The sequence below is a fragment of the Schistocerca serialis genome, chromosome 7 (genome assembly GCF_023864345.2).
Source record: "Schistocerca serialis cubense isolate TAMUIC-IGC-003099 chromosome 7, iqSchSeri2.2, whole genome shotgun sequence".
Classification (NCBI taxonomy): Eukaryota; Metazoa; Arthropoda; class Insecta; order Orthoptera; family Acrididae; genus Schistocerca; species Schistocerca serialis.
In genome coordinates, this window is record NC_064644.1 from 332,885,479 (window position 1) to 332,897,735 (window position 12,257).

General features: G+C 43.1%; 1 protein-coding gene across 1 annotated transcript in view; it reads left to right on the plus strand.

Annotated features, from left to right (window-relative positions):
- Positions 1-1,057: 1,057 nt before the first annotated feature.
- The window catches only part of LOC126413069 (myrosinase 1-like), a 33,098-nt gene continuing 21,898 nt past the window's right edge, over positions 1,058-12,257 (plus strand). The window contains exons 1-2 of the mRNA XM_050082966.1: positions 1,058-1,217; positions 6,241-6,374. Of these exons, the coding sequence (XP_049938923.1) occupies positions 1,058-1,217; positions 6,241-6,374 (294 nt within the window). The remainder of the gene's footprint in view (positions 1,218-6,240; positions 6,375-12,257) is intronic.

Genomic DNA, 12,257 nt, shown 5'->3' on the forward strand with positions numbered 1-12,257 from the left:
CCATGCTACGACTCAAGATTTCCTGCTAGAGACTTCTAGAAATAGCCTCATTGTGGAAGAAGTGTTAATGGTCTATTGGAATTGACAAGTCAGTTGAAACCGTTTTAGCCATCAAATAATTTATGTGTGCATTGTCTGAAGTAAACTTTATATTTCGATTTTTAGTCTGGCAATTGCTCACTAACTCTCCAAAGCAGATGTTTAGTACCTGGGATAACTTAATGCGAATCATACCTCCAAACATTTTTACTTATTTTCTTCATCCTGTACGTAACGGATTTACCGGAACTAAAAATAATCAGATTTCTCGTGGACTACTCACGGCATTCGACCATTATTCTATTCAGTATGAATTTCACGGTAGTACAAAAACCACAATGATCAACGAAATGTGCAGAACTGCGTAATGACAAAGTTTTTACACAAAATGAAAAATTAGCTAATCCGTCGTTTGCTCCAACTACACTCCACGTGTAAAAGCATACTGAACTGGATAACCGACAATTGAGGTACTGATGAGAACGCACAGAGACTAGCAATGACGATATAGAGTGACGAACTGACAGCAGCAGCAGGATTGGCTGAGGAAAAGAACGCATGCCTGCCGACGTCTTTTATCGCCTCGTATGATCTCGGCTGCTACCTTCGCTCGGGCAGATTACTGCGTTTTAGCAAGAGATAAGGGGCCGTAAGGCAAGTCCAGTGACTGTGCAAAATACCGCGCCTCACATAAACTGCCGGAAGAGGTAAACACCGACATCTTTAGAAATTACACACTAGATTTAGCGAACAAAGCATCTCTTGTAGCCCTAACAAAATGAGCTTTACTTACATTCGCATTAAATCTAGAGCTCATCAAACATGCATCTCGTGAGACAATGACGGACAGTAAATAAGACGATGCGCGGGTCACACCCACGCCCATCAGAACAAATGCCTTGAGCCTTTAATTGACAATGTTCGCCCAAGTCTCACTCAAAAGGAAGCCTTGCGGTTAGATTAACCAGAGGTGCAGAGTATAAAACGGCAGACGCACAAGCAGATGGGAACGCTAAACATGTGGTCATCTGTGTCCTTGCTCCTGCTTCTGGCAGCCAGTGTCCTGGGTCGCCCGGGAATATCTGGAGCTTCGGAACCTGCCAACAAATTCCCTGACGACTTCATCTTCGCAGCTGCCACCGCGTCTTACCAGGTGGAAGGGGCCTGGAATGAGGGCGGTGAGAATTCTTTTTCTTCGAAATCTGAAAAATTACATACTTCCAGTGATTAACATTAAACTTTCTTATATATATCAAATGATAGAAATGCATGGGAAGATCATTCTCCTCTGGGATTAGTGAGAGCAAAAGCAGTTCTTAGTCAAACCTTTTCATTGTCTGGACAATGCTAAATTCGTAAATAGGAAATATAGGTTTAGATTAATTTCTTCATGAGGAGAGCGGTGAATTCTACAACTGCAGATAACTGGTGAGAATACTAAGAACTCCAGTATAATATTTTTCATTTATAAAACTGTTGTTTTTGAGCTTGTACAACAATTGACGTAATTTGCTGTTGATACATACATCAGATATTATTTTAAAATAGGCGTCTTCGAGGTTGAACCTGGGCGAAGCCGAAGTCTTCCACATCTACCGGGGGCAAATTTGTGATAACAAGATGGACATTGTAGTGTTACCAGTATGTGTTTTTCATTCGAAAAAAAAAGGTTCAAATGGCTCTGAGCACTATGGGACTTAACATCTATGTTCATCAGTCCCCTAAAACTTAGAACTACTGAAACCTAACTATCCTAAGAACATCACACAACACCAAGTCATCACGAGGCAGAGAAAAATCCCTGACCCCGCCGGGAATCGAACCCGGAAACCCGGTCGCTGGAAGTGAGAACGCTACCGCACGACCACGAGCTGCGGACTTTTCATTCGAACGCGAGTGCGATATATAGTCAGTGAGTTATAAGAGTAGGCTGAGGCAGCCATTTTATGAGTCGGACGGAAAGAAAGGAGTGGACTTACGTAGAATAAAAATCTATATTGAATTTAAGAATAATGAATAAAACCGACAAAACATGATAGATACGAACATAATTTACTTATGATATAAATAGCTGGAAGTAAAAATAGAGTTTAATATCCAGCACAAGTTCAGATTAGAAAGGATGACGAAGGAAATCGGTTGTACCATTTTCAAATGAACTATACAGGCATTCGCCTTGGTTGTTTTTGTGAAAATCAGGAAAAACTTAAATCGCAGTGCCTGAGCGGGGATTTGAATCGTTCGCCGGAAAACGAATCCAATGTGCTAAACATTGGGCCATGTCACTTGGTATACTTGTAATACAGGTGAAGAGGAAAACTACAGTCGATGTTCTGAAAGGCACTGACACTACCTGATCAAAATTGTGCGGACACCCCCATGTAGAGCGGAACTGACCACTAGATGTCACGAGAAGGGACCGGCCTGTATACAAGGAGGCGGTGCGTATCGTGTTGTCGGCAGAGAAGGAGTATCGACAGAATGTGTCGCTCAGTGGAATTTAGTGACTTCGGACATGGACTAGTCACGGGCTGTCACCTGACTGACAAATACATGAGCGACGTTTCGACCTTTCCAACGATTCTTCAGGTGAGCTGTTGGTGATGAGATTGTGAAGTGGAAACGTGAAGGAACAATCACAGCCAAACCAGCACATGCAGACCTCATGTACTGACGTATAGGGACTGACGAGCACTGCGAAGCGTCTTTGTACCAAACTGCATTATATCAGCGCAAGAAATCAGTCGTGAGCTCCGAAGTGCTACTAACAATCGAGTCAGCACAAGGACTGTGCGCAGGGAGTCGAAAACAATGGGGTGCAGTGTTTGAGGAACTCCTCACAAACCAAACATTTCTGTAGTGTGCTCTGCGACGTCTGAGGTAGTGTAATAAGCGATCTCACTGGGCCGTGGATGACTGGAAAGAAGTGGCTCGAGGGATGAATGACGCTGTACATTGCGGTAACCCAATGAAGGAATTTGGCTTTGGCAGAAGGTGAAGAAGAATTGAGAACACTCTTACTGAAGGTGTAAGACGAAAGTGAAAAGGCCGGTCTTATGCTGAATGTGAAGAAAACGAAAATTATGGTAACTACACCTACCAATTCGTGGGATATAGCAGTAGAAACCATGTAGGTAGTGACCACATTCTGTTATCTCGGTTCCCAGATCTCTGCTGATGGCGACTGCAGCCATTAAATCCGGAGACGCCTGTTGCTCGGTAGAAAGGCAATGTCAAACCTTGACAAGGTTATAAGGTCCAGAGATATAACACTAGCAACAAAGATCCGTATTGTGAGGGCTATGGTCTTTCCAGTTGTGATGTATGGATGTGAGACCCGGACCATTAGAAAGGCTGAACGGCGAAGAATTGATTCCTTCGAATTGTGGTGTTGGAGGAAACTTCTTAGAGTTCCATGGACTGCAAAGAGAACCAACAGATAAATATTGGAGCAAATAAAACCAGATTTCTCCCTGGAAGGTCTAATGTTAAAACAAAAGCTGACCTACTTTGGACACACAATGCGAAGGCATGCCTCGCTGGAAAAAAGATTAATGCTGGGGAAGATTGAAGGAACTAGAAGAAGAGGACGTCAGAGGATGAGATGGATCGATGGCATCACAGAAGCAATGTGTTCCAACCTGGAAGGTCTACGGGGGAAAGTATAAGACAGGAAAAAGTGGCGTGATTTGGTTCATGGGGTCACGAAGAGTCGGAATCGACTAAACGAATAGAGAGAGAGAGAGAGAGAGAGAGAGAGATCTAGAGAATGTCACCTGCCGTCGTGTGTAGAAGTACGGATTAGGTCGTGTTGTGGTAACCGTTTTTTTTTTTTCGTGGTTATAGTCTGGTCTTCTCATTGCGCTAAAAACCTTTAAATGCCGAGGGACATGAACAAATTTTACGGCATTGTGTTCTGCGCGCAATAGAGGAGTAATTCAGAGGCGATGGCTCAATGAGCACGACAAAGCAGCTTCTCTGAAGCACTAGTTTGTGAACAATAACATTCATGAAAGGGATTGGCCTACCGAGTCCCGATCTGACCCCAATTAAATATCTTTGGGTTGAATTAAACCGCGGACTTTGCTCCACACCCCAGCTCCCAGCATCACTACCGTCTCTGATTACGGCTCTTGATCAAGAGTGAGCTGCCAGCCCTCCATAGAAATTCAGACACCTCACTGAATGTTTCTATATTCGAGTTCAAGTCGTGGTAAAGGGTGGACACATTCCATATTAATATTCGGATACTTTTGATCAAACAGTGTATAGTCATATCTTCAACTGTTAAGACCGGCAAATCTCTTGTGCTTTCTTTTTACTAATGTTAGACTTCATACATTCTTTGACTGTAACCCAACCCTCTCCATTTGATAGACCGTCCTGGACGATCATTTGCTAGTGTCCACACTGACGAATCTGATCAGCATTGAATATAAGACAATGGAATATTTTAATCCGACCATTGACAGCCAGTGCGCCGAAATTTTATCATTCTTGTATTTAGTGTGGTTGTGGTCCCCGCTGCATCAAAGAGCCTACTGACGGTTTAGAACGAAGTGGAGCACGGGAAACTGTTTGACAGGTGTACAAGTGTAGACAAGTGACCGGAATAACCACGGTCGGGATGCACGGTGGCGTTTGTGTCCTTAGGCAAGTGTTTCGTTATCCGAGTGTGGTCTTGATTGGAGAAGTAGAATAGAATACTTTTCTTAACTGAATGAAGCAGTGGAACTTAATTGGCATTTCATCATATATTAGTTGGTATTTCAAAAATATTCATCCTATTTCACATGTCTGTCTCTTCTGCATCAGTGAAGATAGAAACTTGGGGTGCACTTTAACTTTCACATAGAAACTAAAATTTTATATTGGCTGATTTCAAGGTGTGAGTTTGTTTTATTTGGGGGGGGGGGGGGGGGGAGGGGGGTTAGAAAGGCTCTATCTTTGTCCTCCCCTTGCAACACCGTTGGGTGAACTACGATACAGTAATGAATGCAGATAGACTGACTCACTAAAGTAAGGTACGAGCCTGACAATGGCCTGGAAATTTCACGGGTTAATCGACAGTAGGAAACATGCTCTTCTAGAAGGAATTCGCGTCAGAATTAATGCTGAAAGAAGATCGTGACGGTAAGGAACAACCAGCACTTTTTCCAGCTTGGGTGCGAAACTCGTTCTCGGTCTGCGGCAGAAACTGCTACGTCAAGCCAGTGCTGGGCATTTTCAATCTCTTGCAAAAGAAGCATTTGCCGCAAAATTTGATCGTACCTGCAGTTTGACTTCTGCAGCACAGACGTTTGCTCTTTTCGCCACAAAACTCTCTAGTTACAAAGGCGCGGCGCCAACAATGACATCTGGAAGACTGGAAATGTCTCTTCTGAAAAGGTGAATACTGTTTCTGTCTGTATCTGAAGGACTCATGGCGTCTTGTTCACTGCAAATCCTAGAAAGCTTTCTAAGATGACTGCGTACTAACGCTGCAAGGTCAAAGAGGCGCTACTATTCTTTACCTCCCTAGATTCTCTGCCTCGGGCGACGAGTCTCCTGAAGGAGAACGGTTACGCGGGGCTGTATCGTTGTTTTTTTCCTTTTTTCCATTCAGTTTAAAGAGGATATCAACGTAAGAGATCTGTAACCCAAGATGCCGATTGTCGCATCTGTTGCGCTAAGACACAGTTACTTTTTGTGAGCAATTTTCGGGAACATTCACGCAACAGAACCAGTACATCTAGTCTCCGGATTTTAAACCTTTTGAAAATGTTTAGAACGTTCTTTAAGAACATTTACGAGTACATAATATAACCTACCCGCTTGAGTTTTTCGTGTTGGTCTCTCTACATTCTAAACTACAGAGTCCATACCACAGCGAATCACAGGCCTTATCATGGCTCAGAGAAGTGTCAAATGTTATCAGCACAGAACAAAAATATCTATTTTCTTATTTGGTCAGCATACGTTTGATCCACTAACGCTCCTCCAATCGGAATTCGTTTAGTAAAACGAAATATTATTCTTATTCGAAGCACTTTATCACAGGGTTTCGTAACTCTGTCAGTATCTTGAATTCATGCTGTAGGAATCTATGCACTGTGGCGTGGTTTGATAAATGTGTGCACCTCGGAAACGAACAAAAGCTTCCCTTGTGCAACCATAGTCCAGTGTTCCGCTATGTCAAATGGTGTTCAATCTGTGTTACAGGCAAGGGTGAGGGCATTTACGACCGCATGTTCCACACGATTCCCAACATCACCACCGATGGCAGCAACGGCGACGTGGCGTGTGACTCCTACCACAAGTACGAGATAGACATACAGCTCGCCAAAGATATGAACGTGAGTGTTGTTTGTAGTGGTATTAACTTTAGGACATAAGCAGTGATTACAAAATCAAAATATGTTTTAAAATTATATGTAATTTGATTTCTGATTCATTATTTACTAATATCCAAACCAAAGCGTCACATTTTCGAAGTTAGTAACAGCCTGTCAAGAGCCTATGCTTGTAGTGCACTCTTAAGGATTTCTGTCATTAACTTATATTTTGCAGATATGCTGAAAATTAGGAAAGTTATTCAGCTTATAGCTTCCGCTAACAGTGGATGGGCTAGCTATTTGTCACACTAACGAATTCTTGACTGTAAATGGAGGAAAAAAGGACCTATGAACATGTGCCGGGAAACGGACAGTGTGCACGCAACGATAACATATCGTCCCGGAAGACAGTACAGAGCTGCATCACATCCGCTTCACAACAGATGTTCAAAATGGCTGCCATTGGATTGCAGGTGATAGGGATAGCAGCGGTTGTCATGCAGGATGCAAATAATCGCACTTTGGCTTACATCATGTTGGCTACTTGGCTGGAGCATGTACTAGGTTTCCTCTCAATATCTGCAAAACGTGGTCCTCCAAATCTGTTATACGCACAGTCTGCGCCTCCCTACACGTTCGTCTGTCTGAAACGACCCATTCTCACACAAACGAGCAAAAAAGGGCTTGAAATGTTTGACGTGATTGGTGTCTGCGAGCGTACATGTATAGCCCTGCTGCCTCTCGGCTGTTTCCATCTGCTTGGCCGTACACAAAGAGCATCTCGGCTTGTTGCCGACATGAATTGCGGACCATTCTGATGTTTACAGTACGCTGCGTCAATAACACATCCTGAAACACACAAGGAACACACGTGTCCGTAGTTGGTACGGAACGTTCACCCAATTGTTATATGTTAGCTCTACCGACCCTGACGAATGACAGAGTAACTGTCATTCGTCAGCGCCATCTACTCGTACAGTGGCAATGAAGTATTTCCAGACACGTGATCATAGAACCTTTTTTGCTCCATTTCCAGTCAAGAATCCGGCCCTGCAGTTTGTCTGTTTCTTTAATGTTCACCCTGTATAAGCACTAATCAAGGAAATGAAAAGGATGTCAAATCCGCGTCGAGCGTCAAATCAATTTACGTACGGTATCACGAGTAATGTATGGAAGAGATTTCTACTAAAAACAATACAAACTTTATGGAGACAGTATCCACGATGATGGTTCCTCGATTAATTATAATTTGATGAACGAATCATTCCGCTCTGATACTATTTGCAGTATCGTAGCCGCTCGACACTGCAGCAGCCGGCGCCTCGAAAATTCCTGCTGGCGCCGCAGCCAGCACTTTGAATATCAACGCCAATAAAGAACCTCCAGGCCGCCGACAAATGAAGAAGGCCAGGACGGTGTTATAAGCGGCGGTCACCTACGTACCAGTTTTCTAGTCAAGATAGCTTCTTGTCCCTAGTTGGTACCAAACGTGCACCCAAATGTTAATAGTTGGCCCTACCGACAAATATTCAGTATACCTAGATGCACGTCCGTGCGCGGCCTCTGCTTATATTTAGCCACGGCTGTCGCAAGTTGTTAACAATGTAGCAGTTCTTTCGCACAAGTCGAGTAAATTATAGTTATCTAAAGTGCACATACGTCAATTAATCTTCTGCTTGCCTGTACAGATTCCAACGGCAGAAGATCCTTTGTCTCATTCCTCCCGTTTATCATTAGCAGCGAGGACGTAACATGTGGTTGCTCGGAACATAACGGTTACCGACTCGCATCATAACACCATTCCTTAGCAGTAAATCTGTCATTCTGTACCATAGCCTTCCGGCCAGTAAACGCAGGGAGGTTAGCAGACAAGTCGCAGAACTACGAGATTAGTAATTATAGAGCAAGGCTTTGCGTCAGTTAAATAGGCTCCAACGGATAGTTCAGCTGGTGGAGCAGGGTCCGCACCAGGGACAAAGAGACAGGTTCCGTGTCAGCCCAGAGCAGTGATTAATCTTCGCGAAGATTCTTTTGATAGCGAAGATCTGTTAGAGTCCACGTTATACAGGGTCGTCTTAAACATTCCGAAAAACGTCTAAGGGTGTTTCAGGATAGATTGTACTGAGAAATAATTGATCTGGAGAAAAAATCGATAGCTTGCACCGTCTCGGAGTTAATTAGCATTGATGTTAGCCAATCAGGCCGTTGCACAAGCAAAGTAAAGCGGCTCACCGGAGACTGTATCGCCAACATGTTCTTCGTTTGGTTTCCTTAAAACTGAACAAGACAGTATACAAAAATTGGTCATGGGACGGTGGTAAGAGTCGATCCGAGTCTAAGGCTGAGCAATCCCGCGCGCTATTCATCTATGCTACGACAATAACTGACACTAGTTGCGTCTAGTTTCCGTATGTCCATCCTTGTGATTGGAGCCAGAGGGACTACAGCCATTCGCTATTGTAAAAAAATGGAACACCTACATCCGCCTTTATGATGTCACTTATTGTACATATACCAATTTCGACGCTTCAGTGAACCATCTTCAGACCTTAGCTGATGCTGAAGGAGATAACACCATCTGTACACACGATGCATCAGTGACTAACTGGTATAACTGGTTTGTAATGTTGTCTCGTCAACCATCAACTGTCAACTGAGTTACATCGCAGTTACAGGTAGTCTGCGTAAACCAGTAAACTGTGATGCTGTCTCTACAACCATCAACTGTCAACTCAATTGACAGAGTTGATGGTTGGAGAGACAATATCACAGTTACAGGTAGTCTCCATAAACCAGTCGTGTAAACTGAGTTGTCAGTTGATGGTTGGAGACACATCATCACAGTTACAGATAGTCTGCATAAACTAGTAAACTGTGATTTTGTCTCTACAACCACCAACTGTCAATTGACAATTGGCATTTGATGGTTGGAGAGACAACATCACAGTTACAGGTAATCTGCGTAAACCAGTTGTGTTGGCCCCTGATACACCGTGTGTACAGATGGTGTTAACCCCGTCAGCATCAGCTAAGGCCTGAAGAAGGTGCACTGAAGCGCCGAAACTGATAGCTGTACAATAAATGACGTCATAAGGGCGGCAGTAGGTGTTTAATTTTATTATTAATTGCGTCTGGCTGACCGCTTCAACCTGCGCGCCCAACGGCGTGGTTGGCTAAGTTCAATTCTAATGAACTCCGAAACGGCGCAACATATTGAATTTTCTTCTTAATAATTATTTCCTGCACAACCAACCCCGGCAACAACCTGACAAGCTCTTCACACTGTTTCTGGGGACTCTGTATATTACTAAAAAAGTAACACGGTGCACGGGGACAGCAGCTGGTAGTCTACCTTACAGCCTCCAAGACAATAAAATTTTGACTTTCAATATTTCATAAATCACTGACCGAATATAAACATTTTAAGTATTCTAATAATCTACTCATTAATAGGCACGGCGCGCAATTATCCAGACTTCATTCATCTACTATCTGACAACGAGACCACTTAGCGCAAACGTAACATATATTTTCAAAACTCTACCAAACTTTTTCTCAGACACCCCCCACGAAATGATGAAATGGAAAAAGTTTATCGATTACTATATTTCCACTGTTCATGCAATAAAACCGCCACATCAGGCATAACGCTTTAGTTTATTATTTCTTAACTACTGGCTCTGTTTGTACACAGTATCCACATATACCACTGAATGTACTTGGAAATTACGCCATTGTACGACACATGCTTCAGGACATATGACATCACAAACACTGAAATACGTGCAAAACTTGCCTTTGCTTAAATAGGAGCTCAAATTTACCTACACTATACCCATCCAGTGTTTGATAACGAAGGAGCTTTGCGACCTCCAACAAACTTCAAACATAATTTTAATGCGTCCCTGCACTTTTGACGCTTACACGCTTAAAGTCAGATATTTAAAAGATTAACTTGTACAGTAATCAGAAGTTTGAAGAAGATTCTTTAAAGAATCGAGGTATTTGTGCCACTTACTAACAGAAAAGCAGACACTTTACTGATATTTTGGAAATATTATGTATTTAATCACTAACTGTTATTCTCCATCGCATGCCATCACCTGGTGACAACTGAATATCACAAATAATAAAATGGGATGTGACAGTTGTCACCTGACATCCAAAATGAGGTTAGTGATCAAATAAAGACGAGTAACAGATGCAAAAATCCAGACTGAGATTTTCACTCTGCAGCGGAGTGTGCGCTGATATGAAACTTCCTGGCAGATTAAAACTGTGTGCCCGACTGAGACTCGAACTCGGGACCTTTGCCTTTCGCGGGCAAGTGCTCTACCATCTGAGCTACCGAAGCACGACTGACGCCCGCTACTCACTGCTTTACTTCTGCCAGTACCTCGTCTCCTACCTTCCAAACTTTACAGAAGTTCTCCTGCGAACCTGCAGAACTAGCACTTCTGAAAGAAAGGATACTGCCGAGACATGGCTTAGCCACAGCCTGGGGGATGTTTCCAGAATGAGATTTTCACTCTGCAGCGGAGTGTGCGCTGATATGAAACTTCCTGGCAGATTAAAACTTGTGCCCGACCGAGACTCGAACTCGGGACCTTTGCCTTTCGCGGGCAAGTGCTCTACCATCTGAGCTACCGAAGCACGACTCACGCCCGCTACTCACAGCTTTACTTCTGCCAGTACCTCGAAAGGCAAAGGTCCCGAGTTCGAGTCTCGGTCGGGCACACGGTTTTAATCTGCCAGGAAGTTTCATATCAGCGCACACTCCGCTGCAGAGTGAAAATCTCATTCTGGAAGCATCCCCCAGGCTGTGGCTAAGCCATGTCTCGGCAGTATCCTTTCTTTTAGGAGTGCTAGGTCTGCAGGTTCGCAGGAGAGCTTCTGTAAAGTTTGGAAGGTAGGAGACAAGGTACTGGCAGAAGTAAAGCTGTGAGTACCGGGCGTGAGTCGTGCTTCGGTAGCTCAGATGGTAGAGCACTTGCCCGCGAAAGGCAAAGGTCCCGAGTTCGAGTCTCGGTCGGGCACACAGTTTTAATCTGTCAGGAAGTTTCAGATGCAAAAATGTTGCTTATTTGATATCATTGGTATGTTTTGCTAAGCACTGACGGAGAATCAATTAATTACCTTTTCTTTAAGGGAATAATTCTTAAAATAACTTGTGGTAGAATAGCTGGAACTGAACGTAGACCTTATTGTGCAGAGATGAAAACGTTCAAAAAGTTGGAAGGTATTTTTGTAAAACGCTCGAAACTATGAACCAGATGGAGAATACGTAACCGTTTAAAGATTCCTAATGCATTTGTAGATATTTATTGCATACTAACGACAACCGCCCACACAATTTCACGGTTAAGCATCAGAGAAGCACCACTAAGTCTGTTAAGCATCACTCGTGTATTTGAGAGTGCAGTAATCTTACTGGGCCGTCTGGGACATGACTTCCTTAAAATTTTGTCGATTTTATTTCGATAGCGTTTATTTTATTTGTGTACTTACTCTCGCTGCCAATTATTTGGTTCTCAGGCTATCCCTCACTGTCATTCAAGCATCCCTTCTTAACGATGGACACAGTATCTGCAATAGGGCTCCTAGCATCTCAAGAATGGCAATGATGAAGCAAATAACAATAATCATAATGGTGATTATAAAGAATGTATTAACATATCTAATTATGAGTAACATCAAAATGTCGTAAAAACATTTTTAATATCGCTGTACTTACGCCAGCTAACAGCAACTGGTTATTAGCAATAGCCATGGCAACAACTGGTAGAGTCAGTCGCAACTGACTGATGACATCGTCAGAAAAATAGTGACATAGGAAAAGGAAAGATAAAGAAAGAGGAATGGAGACTGAAAAAAACCATAAATAATGAGGAGTATGTAGAAAGA